The sequence below is a fragment of the Fukomys damarensis genome, unplaced genomic scaffold (genome assembly GCF_012274545.1).
Source record: "Fukomys damarensis isolate Sample0158 unplaced genomic scaffold, DMR_v1.0_HiC HiC_scaffold_11, whole genome shotgun sequence".
Lineage (NCBI taxonomy): Eukaryota > Metazoa > Chordata > Mammalia > Rodentia > Bathyergidae > Fukomys > Fukomys damarensis.
In genome coordinates, this window is record NW_022900923.1 from 4,318,901 (window position 1) to 4,345,875 (window position 26,975).

A 26,975-nucleotide genomic window follows, 5' to 3' on the forward strand; every position below is an offset into this window, starting at 1 on the left:
AAGAAAACTGGCATGACATTTGTCTGCAGATGGTGCCGCTCTGTACGGGGGGACCTGAGGGAAAACCCACTACTCCGCCTGCCCTTAGAGTGGAAGGTGGAGATGTGTGTGCGGCAGCTTCAGTGACCGAGGTCACCCAGCAGCAGTTTGTCCTAGTAATAAACGTCCGGGAGCTCACAGCCGCCACTCTGAGCACCTCTGTCACTGTAGAGGCCAAAGGTAACTTGTGTTAATCTCAGGGTGTCCCAAAAATTCAGTATTAAAGTTCTTATACAAGTTTTTCTTCTCCTGAAGTGTGCACCTTCTTTGGTGGTCTCTGCATCTTGGAAAGATGGTGATATCTGAAAGCTTCCTTATTTTCTCTGGAGTAACAGACTGCCTAGGAATTGTCAGAAGGGCCCTCTAGCAGAGGGAAGCTTTCTGGAAAGCGAACCTTATTTTTGTCAGAAAGTCACGAAAAACCAATCATTAAAGCTACCATTATTTTAATGCTACTAAGCCATAACTTCATAGGAATGTAGTACCTACTTTCTACAGTGATTTCACTCATAAGACACCAAACACATAACATTCGATACCTCAGAATCTCCCAATTTAATCAACTCCTAAAGCTTCTGATCCTTTCTTTGTCAGCATTTATGTACTACAGAGCAACGAGATAAAAGGAAAATTAAAGTATGGGAAATTTTATCGGCAACATTTTAGGATAAAAAGTATATCCAGTAGTTACTAATAGGCTTAATGTAATATATTCTGTCATTTGTTTTTAAACACAGATTTAGAATACTTACCATGTTTTAAAGTTTAGGAAACACTAGCCATGAACATGAATCGAGTATACATTTTACATGTTGAATGTTACACTTCTCTAATTATGCTATTGGGACTACAAAGTATACGTTGGTGCTTGCAGATTAGATTGCTTCTACTCTTTGACATTATTTATGTATATTAGATGTCAAAACTGAGATGACAGATGGTTTCTCAATTCAATTAGCAAAATAGCAGGCAGTGTCTCAAAAATCACAGTGATCAGCAGACAAAGCTTTGGATTCAAACAGGTATAGTTTCAAATTCTATTTCTTTCTTTCAAAAATGTTATTTTCAAAGAAAGGTTGGCCTTTTAAAATGGCTTACTGATTTTAATAATACAAGTGTCTTATGAATACATGGAAATAAAAGAGAAATAGTTTTCTTAAAATAACACATGACATTAAACGTGCAGGAAAAAAAGTATATGTTAAACATTTATTATTCTTCAATAATTCCATAATAAATATCCTCCTGAGCTATGGCTATAGGTTGGTTTACTATGAAGAAATTTGGACATACATACTTGTAATCCTCTAAGGCAAATTATTATAGACTTATTCAAAAACATACTCAGAAATGAAATGAAAACATTGAATATATATACACACAAATTTTGTTTTATTTACCATAGGAAAACATATTTTTGGACTAGGATGACATTTTTATATCATCTTTGATCTTTCAAATACCGATTAAACTAGCCAGTAATGCATAAATTAGAAGAAGGCAAACAGCTTTACTCAGGAAGGGGTAGGAGACCGCTGGTGTGTTGCCCCGTATTTGGCATAAGGACTGACTGTGTCGATGGGAGGGATTTAGAACATTTTGCAGGGTGCATGTTGAGCGTGAGCTGGCTCTGAGTTAAGCACAGAAAACCAAGGAGCATTCCTGCAACATGTTTTCCTCTAATTCTGCTTACAGGCAAGTTACATGATTAAATGAAGAAGGTAGGGAGTGTAAGACATTTATAACACAACAGACAAATGACGAAGCACTGCTAGTTAGACAGCATAATAAATACCATCTAATTTTCTCTTTAGAACCCATTTATTCTTCACAGCCCTAGATCATCGTCAAGGGACCATATTTTCCAACTGAGGAATTACAGCAGAGGGAAATTAGATTTTATTAAATATTCCAATTGTTGTGAGCAAGGCTTTTACGAATAGCTCTTGGAGTAGACTTAATAGGAAAGTAAGGTTATCATTTGTATCCTCACAACCCACAGTTGAACTACTTTGGCATTTTGATAATATTTAATCCATGTTCTGAAAGTCAGCTGCTGCCAGGACTACCAAAGTATCACTTTCTAATCCTCTAGTAATTCATATTGGTTAGAATTTTCACATGCAAGCAGATTTAAAATTCTTCCTCTGAGTTTAACCTTCTAATAGTCACGTAAAAATAACTTGCAATTTAGTTCAATGTTAGTACAGTTATCCAAGGAGACTGCACACTATGGCCTTCCCGAAGTGGCTTGGAATAGTATGGTTGCAGAGGCTTCTCAGAATGAAGACCAATGTTTAGATAAATAACTTCATGAAGAACGTCTTTAGGGAAGACATACTGGCTTTAGGCAGAATGTAGAAAATGTTTGGTTAAGGACCTGAAGTAATGGTTATTTCACAATGGAACCCTAGTTTTCAAATGGGCTGCCATGCAAGAAGCCCTGAGGGTTCCCCAAGTGAAGGGAGAGACAGATTTCAGGGCCCCAGGTGCTGAGAGCTCAGACCTCAGTACAGAAAAGAGGAAGGGTAACTTGGTGCGGCAAAAGGAGGAGAGTGTTGGACATTTCTGTCACTGTCAGGGTCACTGGTGCTACTGACTTTCTTTGCCTTTTTTATAAGTGGTAAAAAAATACTAAGTACCAACTTGGAGATTTGGCAAAAATGACTTTCCAAGAGCTACTCTATGTATTTTGAGATAAAATCGAATACAAATTTAATATTTATGTTTTATGTTAAAGCAAGAATTAGGATAGGAAGTGAATTTATATTAATAAAGAAATTAATCTTTTAATCAGTCTTTCTAAATTGATGATTTCTAATATTCACACCTAAAAACAGGGCTAATAATGGGTCAATTTTAAATTTTAGATTCATCTGAACCACTACAGAGATAGCAAAATGATCACAGTATATAACATTCAGAAGGACTCTATATCTTAGGTTAAAAACAATTTCCCTTGTAAAATCCTATATTTTAATAAAAATGTTATTGTCTAGGAAAAATATTTCCAATATCTGAGACAGAGAAAACTTCAGCAACTTACTTCTAGCATATAAAAAGATATAAAAATACCTCTAATCTAAATAAATAAAAGATTTAAGATATTTTTCATGCTTAAATGATTCTGAGGAAAAAAAATAAGGGGATTGTGTGGGAGAAAGAATTGAAATGAAAGGTATAAACTGCTACATGCTCAAAAAATCACCACCTAGCACTGGAGCAGAGGAGGAAGGTAGATCAGGGAAACCTGTGTAATACCAGGGCTCCTGCAAACAGTGTTCCCCTAGGTGAAGGAGGGACAGAAAAGACTCCTACAGAGAGACTGAGCAGGCACACCCCCGTCATCCTAGGGAAAAGGAGAAAGGTGGTTCCAGGGTTTCTGCACCTGAACCTATATTCATGGACATCTGTGCCTGCATTTATACCACCTGAATAAAGCCATCAAATCAAAGGTCACTCTCTGTACTCCACTGGGGGAGCACCATAACGTGCATGCCAGAAAAAACAAAATTTTCTCTGAAGAAATGTACCTTAAATCAGACTTTAAAGCATTCCCATATATAAAACCCAAGAAACGAGCACAACCAAACACTATAAGACAATAAAAAATAGTAGAAACTCACAAAAACTCAAAAATAACAAAGTAGAAAATAGGTGACTATCGATCGTATCATGAACGAGAAATGACTCAAACTTCAAAATTAGATAAATAGGTCAGGAATTATTGATAGAGAATATAAAATATTTTATACATTTGAAAAGAAAGAGAAATTGAAAATATGAACATTAAGCAAGAAACTACCAAAATTAGGCAGGTCAACCGGAAGAGGATAAAACAATGTCCACACATAAAAATAATAGTCATTGAGAATCCAAACAATAGAGGTACACTACTCAGCTGAAGAGGAAACAAGGAAACAGAATACTTCTATTGAAAGTACACTGCAAAAAAATAAAAAGAAAATAGGCGAGGAAAATGTGAAATAGTGGTTAAATAGTAGCATATTACCGATTGGATGTACAGCATATATTTCCAATTAAAATTCCAGGAACTGCTACAGAGGAGGAGGAAGGAACATTACTGGAAGGCATGGCAGCCGAGACTTGCAACTTGGCAAAGAATAATACAGGTGAAGGAGCCCAAGGAATCCCACGCAGGATGGATGAGAAGAAATCTATACCCGAACCTCGGTGCGTATCCCTATGCTATGTAGTAGAAAGGCAATGTAAGGAAGACAAACTCATTAAGCAAAACATGGGGAAAATAAACATGTATTTTACGAAAGAGTAAGAAGTCAATAAACACCTTATAATTTCATCGTAAGTGTAACCAAAGCCAAGAAAGTTTTTATATACACCCTTTTCACTTACAAAAATAATGGTGAAAAAACAATATTCAGTGTCCATAAGAATGTAGAGACTGAAAACTCACAAAACTGCTGGAAAACTAAATCAGTGTTGCGGTTCTGTAAGACCCTTGGCGAGATGGATGTGAAGCTTAAGCGCGTGCTTTCTCTCCAACCCAGGGGCTCTCAGCAGTGGCTGACATTTCAGGGAGATCACACTTCCTTTTGCGGTGCTGCCTGGGCACTGCCGGGAGCTCAGCAGCCCCTGGCCTCTAACTGTGGGCCTCTCTCGGTCTCTGTCACCCAGTTGTGACAGCTACAAACGCGTTGCCACGGTGGCAGCGTCAGCCTGAGAGGACCACTGCTCTATCTCGTTACTCCCACGTCTCACAGCGTTATTTCTGAGCAGGTCCGGACTGGATACAACTGGAGGTGCAGGGTGCTCTCTTGGCACTACTCCAAATGTGAAAATCTGATATACGACCACAGGAAACTGGTTAACGAGTGATATGTACACAACTTAGCAAAATTTCCTCATGGTAAATGTCTTTCATTCGTCAAGATCAGGGCTGTGTATCTCCCTACCCCTGGAGTGACCTCTTTTCCCCTTTACAGCCCAGATTATTCACCTTATTATCTACACCCATCTCCTTTCTATTTTTTCACTCTCTGCTCAAGCCAAGCTAGTCTGAGTCGCCATACTGTCGCTAAATCAGCACCTGTCAAGCACCCAGTGACCTTCATTTTGCTCACTCTACAGGGCTTGCTCGGTGCTCCTCGTGTCTGAGCCCACGGCGTCATTTGGCGTGGCTCATCACTCCTTTCTCCTCGTTGCAGCATCTTTTCTTGACCTCCTGCTACAGGAAGATTCTCTTGATTTTTCTCACATTTTACCTACCTCCATTACAGCCTCAGCCTACTCCAGTGCTGTTCAATACTGGAGTTCTGCAGAACTTCTACAATCTTCACTTCTTTTTCTATAGTCTCACTGTCATGGTTTCGATGAGTTTTTATAAAGCAAATGCACTCAGTGTTGTAACACTAGTCAAGGCGGTAGTTCTGAGCGACAGCTTCTGTTGTTAGCTGTCATTCTGGCATCTCTGATTGGATAAGCTAATGTCATCATCCCAAATGCGAACGTGTCCAAGAAGTAACTCAAATTCTATTCTCTGTGGTTACCCTCAGTTCTGCTCCTTTTTTTCCCCAGTCTAAATAAGTAGAATGGTAGTAAAGTTGTTTCCCCCTGCAGAAAATTAAAAGTAATCACCAAGTTTTCCTCTTGTTATTCCCTCACATGCAATTCATTCTCCATTTTTAACATTGCAGGGGTTTTGTAGTCTTAATATTTCTGAATAAATTTATATGTCTCCCAATCCACTGCCACTGTTCTTGAATGAATTTCCATTCAACCTTACCTAGACTACTGCTCATGTACTGGTCTCTCCCCTATTCATTTGACCTCTCTAAACCCATTTTCCATATTTTACCCAAAGGAGCATTTCAAAGCACACATCTCTTCATTTTAATCCTTGTTTGCAACCTCTCAAGTCTCCTAGAATAAAGGCCAAAATTTTTCAGGTAGCCTGGAGTTTATCCACATGTTCGATTCCCAGCTTAATCCCAGTCTTGCTGTTCAGTATCTTTGCTCCCACACTCTCGCCTGCAGCCTTAGACTGAAAAGTTCATGTTCCTTGAGGATGGAGGGGTGCGCTCTGTTTAATCACAGGTGTTTGGCACTCTGATTCCTCTGGCCAGAGTCTCAATGGCTCACTCACTAAATGCACACGTGTGCACACTCCCCCCATGCACACAGAGGCACACACAGGGTCTAGTTTCTGATGACTATAAATCCCATCTCAGGGGAAGCATCTTTTCCTGAAGTTCTTACATACTCCCAGGAAAAATCTTACAGATCTTTCTTGAGAGCATAGTTTCTATTATGCCCAGCAAACTGTATGGCCAGTGGGAGCAAAGATTACGTTTGCTTTTGCTCGAGATGAAATTCGTGATGCCTGGCCAAGTGCCAGACCCACAGCAGGTGCTGTATTTGCTGAGTGCCTAAAAATACTTCACATTACCTATGACCGGCAAGGAACGTTAACTGTCCCTAAGAAAATGGAATTTGACTAAATCCAATTCTCTGCACACATCAGCCATTTTCATAAGCAAAATATTTTTGTTCAATTATGCCTAATTATTTAATTGTTTACATTTACTAATGAAATGAAACAAGAGAAAACAAACAACTGTAAGGGGCTGCTTTTCAGCAAGTGCATAATCATCAATCACCATGGACTGAAAGAGTCTTAAAATTACACGAAGCTGGTCTGCTAAAATAGAAAGGCGTACTTTATCCCAATCAATGCATAAAAGTGGAATTATCCATAGCTGAGGCATGTTGCTCCGCTGTACAGTTCAGCTGTAATGATCCCCACACACCGCCTTGCACATCAATTATGATAATCATAATCACGGTCGTTAAGCTGAATGCTCATTACTATCAGGATGCTGGTGGCAGCAGATTCAATCACTGGGTGCGGTGGGCAGCAGCCCCAGTCCCACCCAAGTTTCTGCAGACAGTGATGTGCCACATTAAATCCATGATGCGTTCCACATCCCACTCTATTCCAAAAGCCACAGACAGTAAAGGTCAACTTTATGTTCTGTGCAATATGCTTAGGTTCTCTAAATTAATTCTTTGGAGTCCTGGATATTTTTATGCTTTGTAGCTTATAAAATCCTGTTTAGAACCAAAATGCATGGGAAGATAACGGGAGAGGACGGCAGGACTGCTGTAATTCACCCAGAATAAGGCATACGAGGAAAGGCCCTGTCAGTGGAAAAGCTCCATCCTAAAAGTCTCCTCCTGAATTTTGTAAACAAGGAAAAACATGAAATGGTTCCACTAATATTGGTTGACTCAAATTCAAATGGAAATTCATTCCAATTCACAGAAAAGCCTAGAGTATCGTTTCTGCTTCAGTAAATACGAACATATGTGAATGTTGTGACAGCCCAAAGAATGTTTTTAGTACACTGAATTTTTTATTGTCCAACTCTTTTAGACTACTCAAATAGATTAATTGTGACTGACTAGTAGGCTCTCATTATTTAATTTCACAACTATTTTCCATATTGAAATCAGTACAATAAAGAATTTATAAATACAGACTTTTAAAATGAACTTAAAAGTTTGACCGCTTGAGTTCTTTATATATTCTAGATAAAAGTCCTTTGTCTGAGGAGCATCTCTGGTGTGAAAAACTATAATAGTACACAAGATCCTAATGGGGTAATTAACAAGGTGAAATAGGAAGAAAAGGGCTAAAGGTATAGGGAAAGTGGGAAGGGTGGGGGAAAGGGAATAAGGGAAAAGAAAAAATATGAGAAAATGAAAAAATGGAAATAAAGTGTTTGTAAATGGGGAGGGGAAGAGGGGGTGAAGGGAGGGCAGGGACAAGGGGAAAAAATTAGAACAAAGAGCTGTCATAAAAAGGCACAAGATCCCAGTAATGAATATAACTGTACTATATACCTAGAATGTACCAATAAACTCAATAAAAAGAAAAAAAAAAGTTTGACCGCTTGAAACAAAGACTCAGAATGAAAGAATCGAATTGAGGAAGTTTGCAAGTAGAGCAAAGAAATATGTCTAAAAACATGTCCATGATTTTATTATTAATTTTACTGTTAAAGAATTTTATGTATTTATATTATTATCATTGATTTGCAAAATTTAGCCAAAAAAAACCCCGCAAGATTCGTTCTCACTTTTCTGATTTTTGTGATTTCTTAAAGAGTATTCCAGATGAAAAGCATTAAAAATAAGAGCAAAATTAAATATTTGGTATTTACTGAATATAAATGTGATTACCAAAGAGTTTTGAATTAATATTTTATTGTCTGCTAATGGATAGCCTTTAACATAACTGGTAAACAAGTCATCTTAAAACTATGACTTCCAAGTTTAAAAATGATAAAAGAGGAAGTAAAATCTTCATGTAGATGGTTTGGAAGCAAAGTAGAAAAATTAAAGAACAGGACCCAAAGCTCATGCATGGAGCCATTTCTCGTGTGAAATCAGTGCACTGCAGGCAGCTAATTCGTACACAGCTCAGGTGGCTGACGCCCCGTGAATCTGTGGCAGTCCCTTCTTCCTTCGGTAGTTTCAACCTACAGCTCTAGTCTCCCTGAGACTTTCTCTAATTCCCTAATAATAAGTAACTTACGGTTTCTACTTTCCAAGATCAAAACATAACGTCTCATAAAAGAAACCTACTTTTTGCAACCTCCTGGAAGTCCACCTCACTCGTGTGTGTCACCCAGTATCAACTCAAAGTACATTTTGAAGAATTCTGAGATTTTACAAAGAACCAGTGAAATGACTTCTTCTCTGCAGTGCAGACTACATTTGGCCACACACTATTATTTAATGGTTTTTGGAGAGAGAAGATGGGAAAAACAAGAAAGACGGAAGGCTTGGAGGGAGGGAGATATGCGAACCTGTGCTTAGTGTTTCCTACACTTTTGGTAGGGTTGAGGAGGACCCATGATTTATTAAAATTTCTTAAAAAATAAATACTTTTGAAAAATGTCTTGGAACCAAGGGTGAATTGGATCAAAATACTCACTGTATATATTCTTTCTGCCATGAAAGCACTAGTGGTTTAGAAGACATTTTAAAAAGTGACTTAGTGGCAAAAACAGAAAAAAGATTTACTTCCACACTGTCCCCATTACCCCCAAGCACATTGGATCCATTTTTGAATCCAACAATACATTGTCCTTATGAGAAAAAAATGGTCTCTTTTTCCTTGTGGGTCTTACAAGTCCTTTCCGCTTGAGTAATGAAGTTTTGCCTGTGCCTTTGTGCTCCTCTTCATCTTGGCCGGTCAAAGGCTGAAATTCCTGAACAACTCACCTTCATGTCAATGGCTCTCCTGTATTGTGTGTACATATAATCTCTTCCCATCGAAGATAATTTTCCTTTATTTTTATTTCTGCATCATGCCCTCCTTGTACTTGACTTTTAATAAAGATCCTATAATCCTTTCCGTAGAGCACAGCACAAATCAAGGACCCTTCACTGACAAGAGATGAACAGTGTCCCAGGTCAAGGGGCCCTGGCAGCTCAGGAGCCCGAGTCCCATCCAGAAAGCCTTCCCCCTCACTTCATCTGTGTACATCCTGCCATAAGTAAGCTCCGGAGCCTGCTGTTAGAATTTTCCCTTTTTATCTCCGATTGCATGGCGTTGTGATGTTTTACCAATTCAGACTTTTTTAATTTAAGAGGTTTAAAATGTTCTGAACTCAGGAAAGAAATGTTAATTTGCTTCCTTCCTTGTTTTCTGACTAATACTCTTAATTCTCACGCCCTTGTTAATACTCAGTATGGGCAAGGAGCGTTCATATTGACTACTTTACTCTCACTGACCTGTCGTAGGCCCTATTGAAAGTTCTAACACGAGCCAAAAAAAAAATGTAAACTTAAAAGTTGTAGATATAAAATATTACAAAATGAATGACAGGATTTGAAAGACTGTAACAGTGAAATGGTGATCACACCAGATGTTTTTAGAAAAAAAAAATGATTTTAAGATGTCCTTGGGCAATAATAATGGTTTCCTTTTTTGTTTAAATTCTCAAACTTTAGGGCCGGGGATATGGTTCAGTGGTGCCACCACCTGCCTTGCAATTGCAAGGACCTGGGTTCCATTCCCGGTACCAAAAAAACAAAACAAAAAAAAATAAATTCAGAAACTTTCTCCTATCTATGTGGACAGCATGAAGGCAAAATCACATTCCCTGTATGCATGTGCACACATGCGTAATGCACATTTGCTGTGCTGTGTATATACATGCATGTCACAAAGTCAGGACGGAATGGTGACCCACCCCGCGTTTCACATTCTGAAATGTAACTCCCAATGTCACTCTGTGGGAGACAGGAGATAGCTTTAAGGAAATAACGTGAGTTTAAATGAGATCATATAAAAACTTGCGAGTGATGTTCAGTTAAGAGCACAAAAACATTTGCTAAAGGAACTGTAACATGGTAAAAGCGATATCTTATTTGTCATCTTATCCCCAGTGCCTACTAACATTTTTCAGTAATAGATGGTAAAAAGATCGTGAGACAAGGCAGTGACTTAGTCATCTCAGCACACGCCAGGCACAGAGGTGGGATTCCAGCAGCAAAGACGCTGCCCAAGTGAACTGAAGTGAGGATCGGGAGAGAATGAAGGTGGCCCACGGGCCAGACTTCCTGGGTGCTAGACAACTGGCCTTCTGTCCTCCCACCGAGGGAAGGCCTCAGGCTTCCACCGCAGGCACAGAAGCCAAAACTGTTTCCTCCTTGGTTTTCAAGGATGAGGCTGCCGAGGGTAGGATGAGCCCTTGCGAGGTGTGCCAGTCAGGGCCACCCCGTTCAGAAAGCCAGGGGGCAAAGCCCGGACAGACTCTCCTTACCCGGGCCCTCGCTCCAGGTCCCTGGCAACCACCACACTGCTCTCTACTTCTGTGCTTGCCCGTGTCCACTCCATGGAGAAGTAAGGTGTGAGTGGCCTTACTTCAGGTACCACCAAGCTGTATGCACATACAGACAGAGTGAGAGTGCGTGTGCAAGCGCTGATCTCTTCACACTCGGGCAATGCCACCCTGACAACACCCCAGAGGCCAGGTCCCTGCCATCAACACAGAGCACATGCACGGAAAGTACGTAAGGACAGCAATAACGGAAAGTCCATTTAAATCTCTCTTTAACATAGGTCAGTTGCACTATAGCTACTTTAATAAAGTAGCTATAAATAATTCTGTAACCAGGAAGGTATTAATTGTAACGAGAATATTCATATTTGTTGTAATCAATGCGTATTTCCAACCTTTTGCAAGGAGCTCCATTCCCCATGTTGTGTTAGCTTACCTTGTCGCAGACCCATCTCCTGGGGTTTTCACTCCGGAAGTCTTGTTTTCTGCAGGAACCGGGGTTGTACTTGCTTGAGGAAAGCAGGGATGGCATATAGTTTTCTTTTTTATGGTGGGAAGAAAATGGCAGAAACCTGAAAGAATATTCAAGTAGTTTTCTTAATTCAAGACCTAAAGACACTTGATTTTAAAAACTAAGGACCTGGAGAGACAGTGTCGTGAAAATAACGCATGGTGGATGAGTCTTCATTTCCTGTTCAGCAAATCAAGACACTGCAACTGTCCTCGTGCAATGTGCATGAGCTTCAAATATATTGGAAAAACAGACAATGTGGAATGAGCAATTTATGAATCAAAGATGTCACATTACTCAAAATCCATCATGTAAGCAAAATATTCTTCATTTAAAATATCATCCTTTCAAAACAAACACAAAAGCATCCAGTAGAAGCAGTTCTCATTATAATGTGTTTTTTTCAAATCTTAAACCACCCTACAAATGGATAGAGACTATGAAAAGTGGAATTTTTGAGTCAACCCAAACCTCATTCACATCTTAGCTTCACCCTGGACATTGTTAGCAGTGTTCTGTTACCAAGTCACTTGGCCTCTGTGAGTTTTTTATACAGGGTTGTTAGGAGGAACATTCATAATATTATACATATAACACAATGCTTTATATCATAGCATGTATGTTATTGTATATATAATACTTTATATAACACTATATATAACAGCTATATTTTATATATGTGTATGTATATATAAAACCTTTAACACAGAGGCTGTAAGAACAAGTGTCCTTTAATAACGGTGGTGGTGAAATGACAAGCACAAGTAGAAGTTGTGCTTACTATGATCAGCAGAAAAGACCAAGCTTTTAAAACCCATACAAACTCACAGAATGTCTCAGATTTTGGATGTGATTTTATCATAACATGGGAATTGCTGAAACCCCTCACCTGACTCTACTACAATCTCAGTAAATGAACAAAAAGTTGTAAACCCATGAGAAGGAAAAGAAGCAAAGGTGAAAGAGTGGATGAAAATAACAAGTGAGGGAGGCTCGAAGTTAGGTGCTGAAGCCAAACGAAGCCCTTTGTCCTGCAGACCAGGGAAAGTACAGAAAGGGAAGCCACAGACCTGTGGAATGGGAGGGTGAGGACGTTAGAGGGCCACAGAGAGAGGGAGCCGAGTCCACGAGTCCATCCACAGGTGAGGAGAGCCTGTTCTCAGCGGGGTTTGCACCAGAGCTCTGTTCCCCTCCTGGGCGGCCAAGGAGCGGCCCAGATGGGACTCCGGCTTCAGCCAATGACAGTGCACCCTCCCTGCTCTTCCTCACTCATGTCCTACAGAAGGCAGGTTCTATCTTCTCAAAAGACAGAGTTCCCAGAAAATCCCCAGCGGCTGGGGATGTCTCAATAAAGCCCAGCACCACTCAAACAGCCATTCACACACAGCTTTTGACCTAATTATTGAATCTGGAGATTCAAGGAGATGATCTAAAATCTCCTCGAATCTCCAGATTTGGAGAATCAACATAAAAGGGAGACACAAACCTAAGCATAAAAGAAAACAGAGAGAACAACTTCCACAATTCCCTTTGTAATGCAGAAAAGCAAAGTCCCAGAAATTTGTAAACAGTATGATCAAAGGAAATACGGTATCAGTAAAGAGCTAGATTTAGGGGAATATATATACAAACTCTGGGACATAAAAAAATACACAAGTAGCAAAATTCTGATGAGAAAGATATTTCAGAATTCTGACTTGAAAAACCTAAGGTTGAGATTCAACAAACATTTATGGAACCATTACCATACATCAAAATTTTCTCATATATCTTGTTTAAGACAAAGACTTTTTAAAAAAATCTAAATTCAACTGACATTTTTAGTTCATTGATACTATGTTCATAAAATTCCTTGAAAATTAATAAACTCAGGAAAAGTAGTATTATTTTTATAAATGTTCCTACCTGTGCAATTTCTTTCTGACATTTATTAATGAACTCCTTAATATTTTTCCTAAGAAAATATTTTCTAATAATACTTAAAATTAAACAGATTACAGAACCTGGAGTTTTAAGAAGTTATAGAAGTTTGGATGACATGTACTCTTGGAAAAAAAAAAAACTCTCAATGAAGGCAGACTGCGGTCCTCCCAGTGTTAATTTCCACATGGGGTCAACACCACATGCAAAAAATTAACGTGGCCCAATGTCCCTGCGTGTTCCCAGGAAGAACCATGAGCCGATTGCTGTACTCACGGCTCTTACCACTGCTGAACTGCATTTTAATGGAACTCTTTGCTTTTGTGTATGAACAAAATTTGCCTTTATAGGGAAATGGGGGGCTGAGAATACAAGGCTGAAAAACTAGGTGTTTCCTTGGCCATGAATTAATTTATTGTCATTTAGCCATAACATTTTATTAAAATAACATGGATGCATATTCTGAAGTATATTATGTATTTTTGCATGCAATAAGTATATATATTCAAAAATACTTAGATGCTTTGTAAATAATCTTTATATAACACTTGTCTTTAAATTAAAAAGAAAATTAATTTACAAATAGGATTTGATCAATAAATTGTAAATAGTCAGGTTGGGGGCATTCAGCAGCAGTGCTTATTTATCATGAATGAGGCCCTGGGTTCCATTCCCAGTAATACAGAAAGAAAGAAAAGAAAAAAAAAAGTATAAATAGCTATGAAACCCTAAAAATCATCAATCTATTATTGTTTCAGATAATACTATCATGAATGAGGCCCTGGGTTCCATTCCCAGTAATACAGAAAGAAAGAAAAGAAAAAAAAAGTATAAATAGCTATGAAACCCTAAAAATCATCAATCTATTATTGTTTCAGATAATTATCAATTAACTTTAGAATGTTATCTTTTACAAGTTTTAAATATATATTTAGTCATACTGTGTGCTTTTAGTGAATACTTCTCGATTAGCTAAACACCATGTTGATGATATTAACTGGCCGATTTGTTTTTATAATTTTACGAAGAGTATAGATCTGGCCAAAATTCTTCAAAACAAAGTGCAGATACAGTGATAAGCAAATCTTTACATGAACATCTGGATAGTCACAGGAGAACTTGTAGCGATTTTATGAAGCAAAAGTCAATTTAGCCTTAAGGACCATAGGCCTATTGAGGATATAGTATAAAGTCTTTATTGATCGAGTATTAATGTACATAATGCAACTTTTCAAACCATAACAATAAATCACTCATCTTTGTCTCCTTTTAACTTTCATTTTCTTCCTTTTCATTTGGCCCTACTACTCACAATTCTTGGTTTTCTGCCAACCCATTTATTTCACTGATGGCCAGTTCAAATCTTCATGCTATGAACTTCTATCACTTACTGATTCAAGGCTAACTTCTTCAACCCAGCTGCCAAGCTCCTCAGAACGCACCTGATCTGTTCAGCCTTCTGCTGTCCCCACCTGCCTTTCCCTCAAGGCTATTTGCTTTTCTGAACTTGCTCTCCCACCCTAGCCCTATGCCTCTGTGCTCCTCCCTCCTCTCTGGATGCCGACCTGTACACTACCCACCTTAGCAATTCTCTATTGTCTAAATAGCTATTCAATAAACCTACATTAAATGAAGTGCTTTTATATATGGGGCACTTTGAAAAATACAGCAGTGTAATGATAGAAGACCCAGCACCCTTAAAGGGAATAGGGCTTCGGTCTGAAACAAACTCACAAGTAGAATGTCGTAAGTTATGTGATGAATGTGTGCACTAAAGGAAGAGTTATGCTTGTTCTTGTGTGTGGGGGTGGGGGTTCCTGGCAGGGAGTTGGAGGGGGAGGGAGGAAAAAGCATCTTCCCACCAGAGCTGAGTTAGGAAGTAGTGGAGGCTATTTTAGAAAAGAAAACAACGCTTATACAGATTGGAGTTGAGTTAGGCCATAAAAATGAGTTCTGACGGCACAAAAAAGGGCTCACCATAGCTACAAAATTGAGTTATTTTGAAGGAAGCAAAGTAGATCAGAAAAGCCTCAGAGTAGAGATGAGCAACCCTGTTAGAGAGAGTATGTGCAGTCATATATTACAGACCTTTATACACTGCAGAGTGTTTTTCTTTATTTTCACTAGCTGTGAATTCTGACTGCCCGATAGGGTAGTTATCCAAGCCACAATAGATCCTGTCTTAGTTAGATTGGGCGTGGTGGTGCTGATTTATTAATACTAAGATCCATGACTATGGAACAGGTCTTGGACACCACACAGGTCATAGATCAGCCCCGTCTCTGCAAGGGGCTTCCAGTACGATATACACACTAAGCAAAAAGCAGGATAAAGGGACATTTTATTACAAGTTGGAATTGGGCTGCAGACTGCAGTAAATTCTCCAAAGAACTATTCCAGGGAATACAAGTATATCTTTTTGTCTAGACTAGGGGCAGCAGAATTAGTGAGCTACTGTGAGTTTCTCCCAAAATTTATAGCAGAGCCTGTAGAAGCCAACGCTTTCTAATCTGAACTCTGCTCCTAGACTGGCCCTATGTGCCTTAACAGCTAGCAGAACTCAGAGCTACACTGAGAAAGCACAGTTGCTTCCCAGGGAGAATGGGTTTCCTCTCTCCCGGTGGCCAATATGAGGAAAAAGGGACCCCTCCAAGGAGTCTCCTCACAGAGAGCAAATCTACAGTGACACCTTTTTAGTTAAATCCCCTGAGAGAGCCAGAGAAACTTCTAGAAAGAGCAAAACCGCATCAGGGGACCATGGTCCCTCAGGGACCTAGCACAACACCCCTCTTTCTCCTTGAGCTGCATAAAGAAAGGTGATGAAAGGGAGAAGGCAGTGGGGAGACACAGAAGTGCTAGGCTTCCCTAGAGAGAGGATCCTGTGTGTCATCGGTCCTGGGTAAGTGCTGGGGTCTAGAATGCCCACCGTAGGCCATGTGAGCTCTCAGGAGCCATGGGACGTGTAGCAGACAGAGCCTGGACAGAGGCTGTAGATCTCCAGACATGTCCAGAAAGGGGATGTGGCTGGCCATCAGTTGCCGGCTTCCTCCACATGCACACCTGCCATCGCATGCTGCCTCAGTCCCAAGTGCAGTGGCCCCACTGACCACCGGCTTGGACCTCTCCGGCTGTGCCCTGCCATGAACCTTTCACCTTTTTAAGTTGATTACTGGAGGTATTCTGTTACAGTGGTGGAAAGCTGACTAACACAAGGCTTGGTGACTTGACTCATAGTTACCTAAATCCACCAGCTATGCCTCACATAACTAATCTGTCAGATACTCTATGATGCACACTGTGTGCTTGGAAGAAGGTAAGCAGGCAGATTCCCCACCTGAAGACCCTTAAAAGTAACCAGAGGATAAAAACAAATAACTACAACTACAGAAGGGAAGGGAGGGAAGTTCTATGACTCACACAAAATGAGGACAGTGTCTAACTCGGGAAGGAAGAAAAGTCAGATTTCATGAGGCAGAGACAGGAACTGAGGAGGGGGACTCAGGCAGGAGACCTGTAGGCGGAGCAAGCGTGGACAGAAAGGACGGGGGAGCGAATGCGGGGTCCTGTAAGCTGTAGGTAACTTACAAGGAGGGCTCTTCACAGCGGGCTCACGCTGGACCCCAGCAGAGCAAGGTGTGCCGCGTCCCTCTTCCACTCCGCTTGCACATGATCTCGGGGCGTTTTCCCAGCTACACCCTCAGTGGCTAAGCCCGGAGCCATCAGAAGGGCCCTGTGCTGGAAGGCTGACGAGCACTGGGGCCGGCCGGGGACTCACCGGCAAGGTCCTCCCACTGCACGGCCTCCCAATCTCGGCCGCCCCCGCGCTGAGCCCCGTGTGACCCTCACTGGAAGGGCTGTCTTATTTGTGAATTATAGAGTTGATACGCAACTCTTTCATAAGTGACTATCGATGCATTCATCCTTTCTTTTTGAGACAGGGTCTCACTATGTAGTTGAGACTGACCTGGAACTTACTGTGTAGCCCAGGCTGGTCTCGAACTCACAGCGATCCTCCTGCCTTAACCTCCCGAGTGCTGGGATTACAGGCGTGCACCACCATGCCTGGCCTAAAAAGTACCTTTTGTTGTTGTTGTGTTGGTTTTTTGAGACAGGGTCTCACTGTGTAGTTGAGACTGACCTGGAACTTACTGTGTAGCCCAGGCTGGTCTCAAACTCACAGCGATCCTCCTGCCTCGGCTTCCCAAGTGCTGGGATTACAGGCATGAGATACCACACCTGGCCTTTTTTTTTTTTTTCTGCATTTACCCTTTCATGTGGGAGAAGAAACAGAAATACTTTTCCACTGCCTCAGAGTGGGTATGAAATTATTTAATTTTCAAGTTTCAAACCTCTATGCTTTATAAAACAGGATGTAATGCAATGAGATCACAGTGCAGCAAATAAAATATTATGAATTTTACTAATTTAATATTTGAGTAATTAAACATGCTCAAGTAATAGTTTGCTCTGTAACAACTTCTAAAGAGGATCTGCAAGATGCTATTGTTTATTTGGCATGTGCTAAATAAGGCAATAAATTACACAAGAATCTATTTGAAAATCAATGGCTGCTTTTATATTACATCAAGTAGGAATTTTGCCAATTTCCCCCCATTCTTACAGTAATAGCGTAGCAGGTGCTTACAAGATCATAAATTTCATTGATGAAGAGGTCAGCCTATGAGCAGCCCTCCCCCAGCACTGGCAACACTGGAGAGACCAGCACCCCTAAACCGGGGACAGACTAAGTGGGGGCAGTCGCCCCACCCTGTGCTTAACAGGTACCTCCAAAGCATGCAAAAAGAAGAGGCAAGAGGGAGAGCTCTGCAGCGGCCAGAACAGAGCAGTTATACTGCTACCTCGGTTCCCGCATTGGACTCTTTCCATGGTCCTGGTTGCAAACCACACTGGAGGAGAGCTGAACCAAATTTAAAGGTTAGAATCAGTGTTGACCTTGTAAAGAAACTTAATTCGGTTCTTGTCCATTTGAATTTGTGACCAGAATCATGGAAAGAATTGAGTTCGTGAACTGAGGTACACTACAATTTGGAGCAAAGCAAGAAGAGGGGGGGAAATCCAACAAGAAGCACTTATTCAATTATTCTAAAGAAGGTTCGAAAGAAAATAAGATGAGATTGAAACATAATACTAAGAAAAGTCAAATATCCTTTTTTGACTTATATGCAGGGCAGTGTGTTCCGAGTGTAGTTTGTGGGTGAGGGGCACCCATGGCCAGTTAGACCACGAGCTCCATGAGGCCAGGAGTCCTCGGTCCATCTTGTTACGCTGTTTTCGAAGCCTAATACAGTGCCTGGCACATAAAAGGCGTGCAGTATTTGTGAATTACGATTGCATACATTTGCAAATGCTGCATTTTATAATTTCCTCATGGATGTTCACAGTAAAAATAGTAAGTACATTTGAGACTGAGAAGTTCATTGGTGCCAAAAATCTGTTTAATTCCTTTTAATATAATTTTTCCCAAATTGACTTTGACAAAAAATTCATTAACACTTTTGAGCAAGCGTTTCAAAGGGACATAGTCTGGAAAATGCCATTCACTGGAAAAAGAAGACAAAAAAAAAAAAAAAAGAGGCATGGACCTATGTCTAGAGCTACTGGTGTATGTAGAAATTCCAAAGAGTAATCGCAATTGAGCCTTGCTTGACTTTTGCTCAATGAGAGTGATTTTCATCTTCAGATATACTGTGTTAGAACAAAGCAAGTCAAACCTGGTTCAAGCTCGAGAGTCAAAATTCCACATATAAAAGACAATGAATGCCCACTATTTGCCTAATGCTGCTGTAAGTGGCGCAGCACATAAGTCCTGGTCTCCGCTCTTCAGGAACATAGGACTCTAACTGTCTGGTAGCACAGGGCAGGTGTGAGAAATGAGTTACACACAAGACCTGCAGTGTCTAAATTTTAATTGGTTGTTATCATGCAAGACTCTAGGAACTCTGTTCCCAGTTTTCCTGGTTTTTAACATAAGTTGAAAATGCAGATATGAAAAGTATTTCATTATCATTTTAAGCCCTGGAAGCTATGTGTAGCTCACAAAGTTTGCAGAATTTGTGAGTATCTAGTCCTCCCTATTGCTGTAATGTCTCTGACAAGATGAATTATATCTTAACTACTGGTGAAATCCTTGTTGCATGAGATCTGATTATATGAGATCACCACATCAGCATTAGATATTCTTAAGAAATTGTGAACATACCAAAGTGACTTTAGAAGCAGAAGCATACAGATTCTGCAACATATAGGGCATTAGATGGCAATCGGTAGCAAAGTTCTAAAATGCATCATTTAAACTAACATTCTAGAAAAATGGTTCCATTGTCAACAACACATCATGATGATTGTTAATCTTTCTCTCCTTCTCTTTCTCTTTCTCTCTCCCTCTGCCCCCCACCTGTCTTTTTGTTGTTGTCGTCCCTTCAGGGCTGGGGAGTAAAACCAGGGCCTTCGCGCTAAGCTACATTCCCCCCACATTTCCATTTTTCATTTTGAGAGATCCAACATGGCTGAGCAGAGGAGACCTAACGTTATAGAGAGTCAGAGAAGGCCATTTAGAAGCACAGGTGCCTGGGTGCAGAGGAGCCGCATACACTCTGATATATTTTGAGACAGGGGGCTCACTAAGGTGCTAAGTTTTGACTCCAACTTGCAGTCCTCCTGCCTCAGCCTCTCAGAGAGCTAGGATTACAGAAATGTGCCACTGTGCCCAGTTTCACTGTCAACATGACTGATTTGAGAGGCAACCAGGAGACGAGGAAGGCACACATTTGGGTGTGCCAGGTGGGGGTCTGATCCAGGACTGCATCTGGTCCCTCCCTCCTTCCACTCGGCTCCTCCCCTGCTCTCTGTTTCCGGGCTGCCATTAGTTGAGTCCCTTTCTCTGCCATGTCCTTCCGCCGCCATGTTTCAGCCTCAGAACCAGCGACTCAGGACTGAAAACTGAATCGTGAACCAAACCAAGCCTCTTCTCCTTTAAGTATGGGTGACCGATAGTTTGTCCCAGTCATACAAAAGCTGACTGCTGACTAACACATTTAGAACAAGTTATTTTATCATGTCCTAAAGAAAATATTGGAGAAACAAGAACCAAGTAATAGGTAGAGGAGAAAGCAAAGCTGCCAGGGCGTGAACTTCCCAATAGCCCAATCCAGCTCTTTCATTTCAGTCCCCATTGAACTCGAGCCCCAATTCAAGCTCCCATTGGTATTTAGTGACTTCGCTTCTCCTTCATCGTGCACGGCACCTCCTGTTCCCTTTCTTGCCTTTTCAGTTTTTTGACTGACTCATCATTTTCTGCCAATAGCTTACATTAACCGGAAGTGCGCATTAGAATCATCTGGGTGTATTTTCCAAGTATATGCCCACTGAGCCAAGCTCTCTGTGATTGAGGCTTGGGGATAGACCCCAAGGTGATGCAGTTAAAGCAACCCTGACTGAGAACCACTGCCCTAACATTAAAGCAATTCCCACTAATCTGCACTTAATCTTCTCTCTATAGTTTCTCCCGGGGGGATCCTTCACCACCAAGGCTTTAACGATAAACTCTACATAGATGATTTCTAAATCTTTATCTCTGTGCAGTGTCTTCCTTTAACTGAAGAGCAGTATTTTCAAGCGCTCACTAGGAACATTCACCTAGATACCTGACAGGAACCTCAAACAGAGCTACTCCAAAATAAAAGTATAGCTAAATCCTCTATCTTATCAGACCTGCAATGTTTCCTTGCTTTTCTCATTTTAGATATGCAAGAGCATTTCTCTCTAGCCCGTCAACAAAGTCAGAAACCATCGAGTGAAGATGCCCAGGGCCCTCCTGCCATTTTCTGTGTCAGTCAGGGTGTTCTTTTCCAGGGCCCTACTCTCATAAACCACTGAATTTCATACAGTGAGGCACAGCCTCACCACACCACACTGTGCTCATTTAACAAGCCCTTTAATTTAATAATACTCTAAGGCTATGGTTGGAACAGGCCGGTTTGATAAGCAAGGAGCAAAACCAATTCTGTCAGGAATCTGGACAGAAAACCAGAATTAACGGTGGTTCTAGAGCTAGAAGGTTATGCTGATTTAGAGGAAAGACAGCGTATGCCTCAGGAGTCAGCTAATAAAGCCAGTTAGCAGAGAGCAGAGAAGCAGCCAGGGTGTAGAGGAAAACAGAGATGTGGGGCAGGGAAGCCAGCCGTTTCCCTGCAGCCCTCGGGGTGTGTCTCAATACAGGTTTTCTTCAGTTCTCTGCTCCTCTGTAAGATTCCTGCAACTGCATTTCTTCAACCTGCTCTTAATTCCTCAGGTCACCTGGAGTGGATCTCTGTTCTTTGCAACTAATAAAGCTCTGACACAGAGATGCTAACTGGGTCTGCGCCCCTGACTTCCCTGTGAGGTTAACCTGGTCTCACTAAAGATTCCCTAGGTTCTGCTGACAGAGCAGCTGGCCAGCCTTTCTGTCTCCGCCTCCCCGAAGCGTCTTTTCTGTTACAAGTCCCCTTCGTAGGTGACCTGGGCCAGGGCCACTGTGCTCGCGCTGTCTGTTCCAGTGATCCCCACTCTAAACCACCTACAGGAGAGTGACAGCCCATTAGGTCTTGACCGGATGACTTTGCAGAGGCTCGGCAAGTTGAAGTCTAAGTACGCTATCGTGGTGCATGACACTGCTTCCCCCAGCTCCAGCCTGCAGCCTCCATCTCACTTGTGTCACCACACAGACTGAGCTGCACAAGAGAGCTCACTGAGGGGCCGGGGACATAGCTCAGTGGTTCTGCCGCTGCCTCACAAGCACAAGATCCCCAGAACAAAACAAAAAAAGAGAGAGAGAGAGAGCGAGATTGAGAGCTCAGAGTGCAAACTGTGGAAACCCCAGGGCTGTGTGATTGGAACACAGGGTGGCTCTGACCATACCTGCTTGGGGCTGCTGTCCTTGCTCTACCCAGCAAGCTCCTGTTCGGCCTTTGCTTGCTTTGGAACCCTGAAATGTAATACACTGAGAACTGTACGAGAACACACGAGGGCATGACAAGCAGGACATGGGAGGTAGGAACATGTGACGCATCCGTGTAAGGAAGCGTGTGAGCGGGACACCCAGGGTATCCATGCTGCACCGCAAGTCAGTCAGTCAGCCTTTCCTCGGAAAATGTTTGGCGAAGCCGAGGAGGAGTGCTTAGCTAAGTCCAAACCTAACTAGACTAAAAGTGGCTTTGGATGACTTGTTTGACTGCATACACTAAACGTACGTGTGATACCTCAGATCTATCCCCACAAGCATTCCAAATGGTCAAATTCCGGAGAAATTGTAAATCTTAAACTTCTTCAGACTCAGATGTCTACAAGGACAGAATTCTCCCATTTTGACATCATTCAGGCAAAAGACAAAAATTGTTTTTAAAGAAATAGTGGCCAAGGAGACACAGCACAGTTCTTTCTGCACAGCTAAAGTAATAAAGGGCTCTTTTGTGGACAAATTCTAGAACTTCTTAATTATACACAGGCTTATTATCTGTATCCCCATGTTATAAAGTACCAGAACTTCATTAGAAAAATTAAGCTGGAAAAATGAAGGCAGTGCTTTGTAAATGTCCACTGGAAATTAGCTGGGAGAGGTAGAGTAATACTGGATCAAAGGAGGGTAATCACGCTTACCCACACCCCAGAGCACCCGCGTGTCTAATGAGATCTGCACAGCAACTACCTCTCCTCTCACTGCTGTGTGGAGTGCTCTGTGTTAATGGGGTTAGCTGATTTACTATTTTAACTTAAAAAGGCTCTACTGATTAATACATGTTGCTCACTGTGCTGGTAATTAAAATAAATGGAAGAGTTACAAATAAAAGTTGGATTGTTAAGAAAACATTATGTGATAATCCCTATTTATCATAATACAGTAATAGTTCAGAAAATATGCAAATTGCAAGAGTCCAAAGGGTTTGAAAAATCACACAAGTCAAAAAAGTTTTTGAGTTGTATTAAATTTCCTCTCTACTATTATTTAGTGATAAATATAACCAGATCATTTACATATATACCACTCTACATGTCCTTTTTAAAGCTGTTATTTTGAGCTACATTCTTAATCTTTTCCACAACATTTTTCTTGTGGCAATGCCTATAAAATGATGCTAATACTTAATTAGGAATAATATTTTAAAATGTTTAAAAGTGAGTGATCCAACCTTTACCGGGACTTCAATGTAATCCAAATTGCAACTTTGTAGGAAATTGCAATTCTACCCCAGCCCGCCTAAGACAGCCATTGCTTTTTGTCGTTTCTGTGCCGTGTGGGCCACCTGCCTGCTGGCGACTCAGACCTGACATACTTATTGACTGCTGTGGTTTTGCAGTTCCCCAATACTAGGGAACCCTGGAATGAGTCAATTATGGCCCCAAAGCATAAGGAGAGTGAGACTGAGAATTCAGACACACCAAAGAGAAATCATACAGTGCTTCCTTTAAAGGAAACTATAGAAGTTCTAAAATTAATAAGGAAAGCACATAGGACAGACAGTGTTTTTCTAAACTATCCATGGTAGTACGATCAAGTTCTCGGAGAGAATCTTCTGGTTTTGATTCACTGGTGGAGGATGTTGGTGCCACAGAGACATGGCCCGTGTGGGTCCTAGAAAGTTTGGGTCAGCAGCCTCTCCAATCCCACCAGGAGCTGATAACCTGCCCCACACATGGTATGTTTAAATTCTTCTTTCTTCTTTGTTCTTCTAGGGCTACTACAAAGTTGTTGAGAAGGGAAAGCTTGTAAAGCAGCCTGTCAGCATGAAGGGCAACTTCTTCAGCAGAAGAGCTGAAGATTAAGAACAACAGAAGATTAAGGGTCTTGGGATGGCACTGAGTCCTGGTGGCTTGAAGCCACAGGAGAGGGGGATCATTAAATGCTAACAAATAGTTTTCCAAGGAAAGTACACAATCAAACAAAAAACGATCCATGGATCTTATCATTCACTGGAGGTCTTGGAAAGTATCTGTACGGACAAGAGTAGACCAATGTGTTGACAGGCAAGATTTCACACCTCTCATACATTTCCAGGGAGACCCCACATACCTGGTATCACCTACGGATCATCCCCCGTGCCACTCCATCTCTGCTATTTTATGAGTAAATTAAACACTAACTCTGACAGCTCTGATACTCTTGTAGCCCCTCATTTCTTCCACCTCTTAATTGTGACGACTTTTTACCCATTTTATGCAAACAAGTTGCACTGTACGCTTTCACGTCTGAAAATACTCCTTGAAATGTTCTCTGAAACTTCCGACCCCAGGGTTCTCTCCAATAGCCATCTCCTGTAAAGAAGCAGTGTGTGTCTAACATTCTGTCTCGTTTCAATAAAGGAGCATAAATACATTTCTAATTATGTACACAAACAAAAACTACTGGATACACACACAAGAGATGATTGGCAGTAGTTTCCCTGGAAGATGTAACTAGGGATCACTGTGTAATGTTTAAGATTTTTACAACAAATATGTGCTATGGTATCAATTTTTTAGAAAGTAAGCACAACACCTTTTATGTAGTTTTTAGTGAATCTGAGAAGATTGAGTCAACTGAGGGAGGAGGAAATTCGGAAAAGGAGAGAAGTGGGGACACCGAAGAACGAGAACGGCTCGGACCTCATGGCAATGACTCATTGCAGAGCCGAGGCTGGGCCAGAACTGAAAGGACCTATCTCATTCAACGGGAATTAAAATCTGTTCTTAGAAAAGTGACTGAAACGACAGCATCGCTGAACTTCTGGAGTGTTGCTTTGGTGAAAGGCACCGAGTGGGCATAAGACTGGGACGATGAGACAGAGGGCCTTTTTATGGAAACTACAGTAAGAAGTTCAAAGTGCCTAAATTAAGACAGCAGAGGAAGAACAGAATGGGTATTTAAGAGGTAGGATGGTGGGACCTGAGGCCTGGTGGGGCCCAAGTAATGCTGGAGACGGGGAAGAGGTGACCCCACCTCCGGGAGTGGGGGACCGTGGCTCTGCAGTGCACACCCAAGTCAAGAAGAGAATATTATTCTGCACTGGAGGGGCAAGATCTTAGAGGATTAAATGGAATCAGTGGCTTGGAAGTGTCAGTTAAGAAGTTGTCAGGCAAAGCTTATCTACAGAAAGAAGAAAGCCAGGAAAAAGTGTAGAAGGGAGGAAGGAAGGAAGGACATTTCTGTAAATCATCAGAGAGCAGAAAATACTCTGTATTTAAAACAATACATCGTCGAGCCTGCCTGGTGGTGCAGGCCTGTGATTCCAGGATGGAACTGCATGCCTTAATGAAACCCTGTCTCAAAAAAAAGGGCTGGGGATGTGCCTCAGTGAGAAGGTCCTGGCTTCGATTCCCAATACAAAAAATTGTAATAACGTACAACTGATTTATGAAGCACGCAGTAATTCTTAGAGTTGCATTAGGATTTCTAGTTGGGTCTCAAACTACAACATCCTATGAGGCTAGAGACCTCACTGCATTCACCATTGTATCCCTAGAGCCTAGAACTCTTTGAACATTTGTTCCTCAGTACTCTTATTTTGCACAATATCTGGGTGACAGCTTGCCACAGAAAGGATTTCTGACAATTACTAAGCATTTAATTTCCTAGCTTCTTACAGATAAACATATGAATAAGAAAAATTGCTTTTTCAAGAAAGCATAAGAAAATGGGATAAGAACAAAAAGAAAAGTTTTAAAATTACTTCCAGATAAACCTCTGTAGTCCATACTCTGTGTAAATTATTACTGCTCTGTTTTTATCTTGCAGAACACAGGTAAACAGCAGATAACACCTATTAGCCTGTTACCTAGATGTTAGTTACCTAGAAATGAACTACGGTCATGGGTAGGAACACTGCTCTCCCCAAACTGCTGTGTCAAAGTCCTGATCCCAGTGCCTTGGAAGGTGACTTTACTTAGAAACAGGTCACCGCAGACATACTAAGTAGAGACGAGTCACACTGGAGCAAGGTGGGCCCAGGTGGGACATGGCCGGTGCCCTCACGAGAAAGGAAAGCCTGTGCACAGACAGGCACACAGGGAGAACCCATGCGAAGATGAAGGCAGAGACAAGCAGGCCCCCTCTGTGAGCCAAGGAAAGCCAAATACTTCCGCACAGAAGCAGAAGCTGGGAGAAAGGTGTGAACAGGTTCCTTCTCACAACGCTGAGAAGAAACCAAGCCTACAAACACCTTGACCTCTGACTGCTGGCCTGCAGAAGCCTAGGACTATAACAGCTTTCTGATATTTAAGCTTCCCAGTTCCCGGTACATCACTGTATCAGGCTTAGCTGAGAATTACACTCTGCGGGGCTGTCTTGTAGCCTAAGGTGGAGTCCTGGTGAAGTCTGTACACTGTGGCTCACGGACAGCTTTGCTTGTGATCCTCCTTAATTTTGGTTCTCAAGCTTAATGGAGGATATCCAGACTATCTTTGGAATCTGTGATTTCCTCTCCCTTCTTTGATGTCTTATATGCAATTATGATGCTTGTAGCAAATAAGAAGTATATAATAATTTACCTTTGATTAAGACCTTCCTGTGTTCTTGGCACTTTATATTCTTTATTTCATTTGACCCTCATTGCACTCTTATGGAAACATTTCTTTCTTCCATACAAACAGGGAATGGGGGATTGATGAGGCTGAAGTACTTTCCTAAGTACCACACTGCT

The 26,975-nt window shown here is 41.3% G+C and overlaps 1 protein-coding gene across 7 annotated transcripts in view; it reads right to left on the reverse strand.

Annotated features, from left to right (window-relative positions):
* The window catches only part of Spata17 (spermatogenesis associated 17), a 222,090-nt gene that overhangs the window by 86,981 nt on the left and 108,134 nt on the right, over positions 1–26,975 (reverse strand). For 6 of the 7 annotated variants that reach the window (XM_033762032.1, XM_010642503.3, XM_010642501.2 and 3 more), the window contains exon 9: positions 11,311–11,446. In XM_033762032.1, the coding sequence (XP_033617923.1) occupies positions 11,311–11,446 (136 nt within the window). Of the gene's footprint in view, positions 1–10,943; positions 10,974–11,310; positions 11,447–26,975 lie in introns of those variants that run through there. The other variant, XM_033762033.1, reaches the window with a different exon arrangement.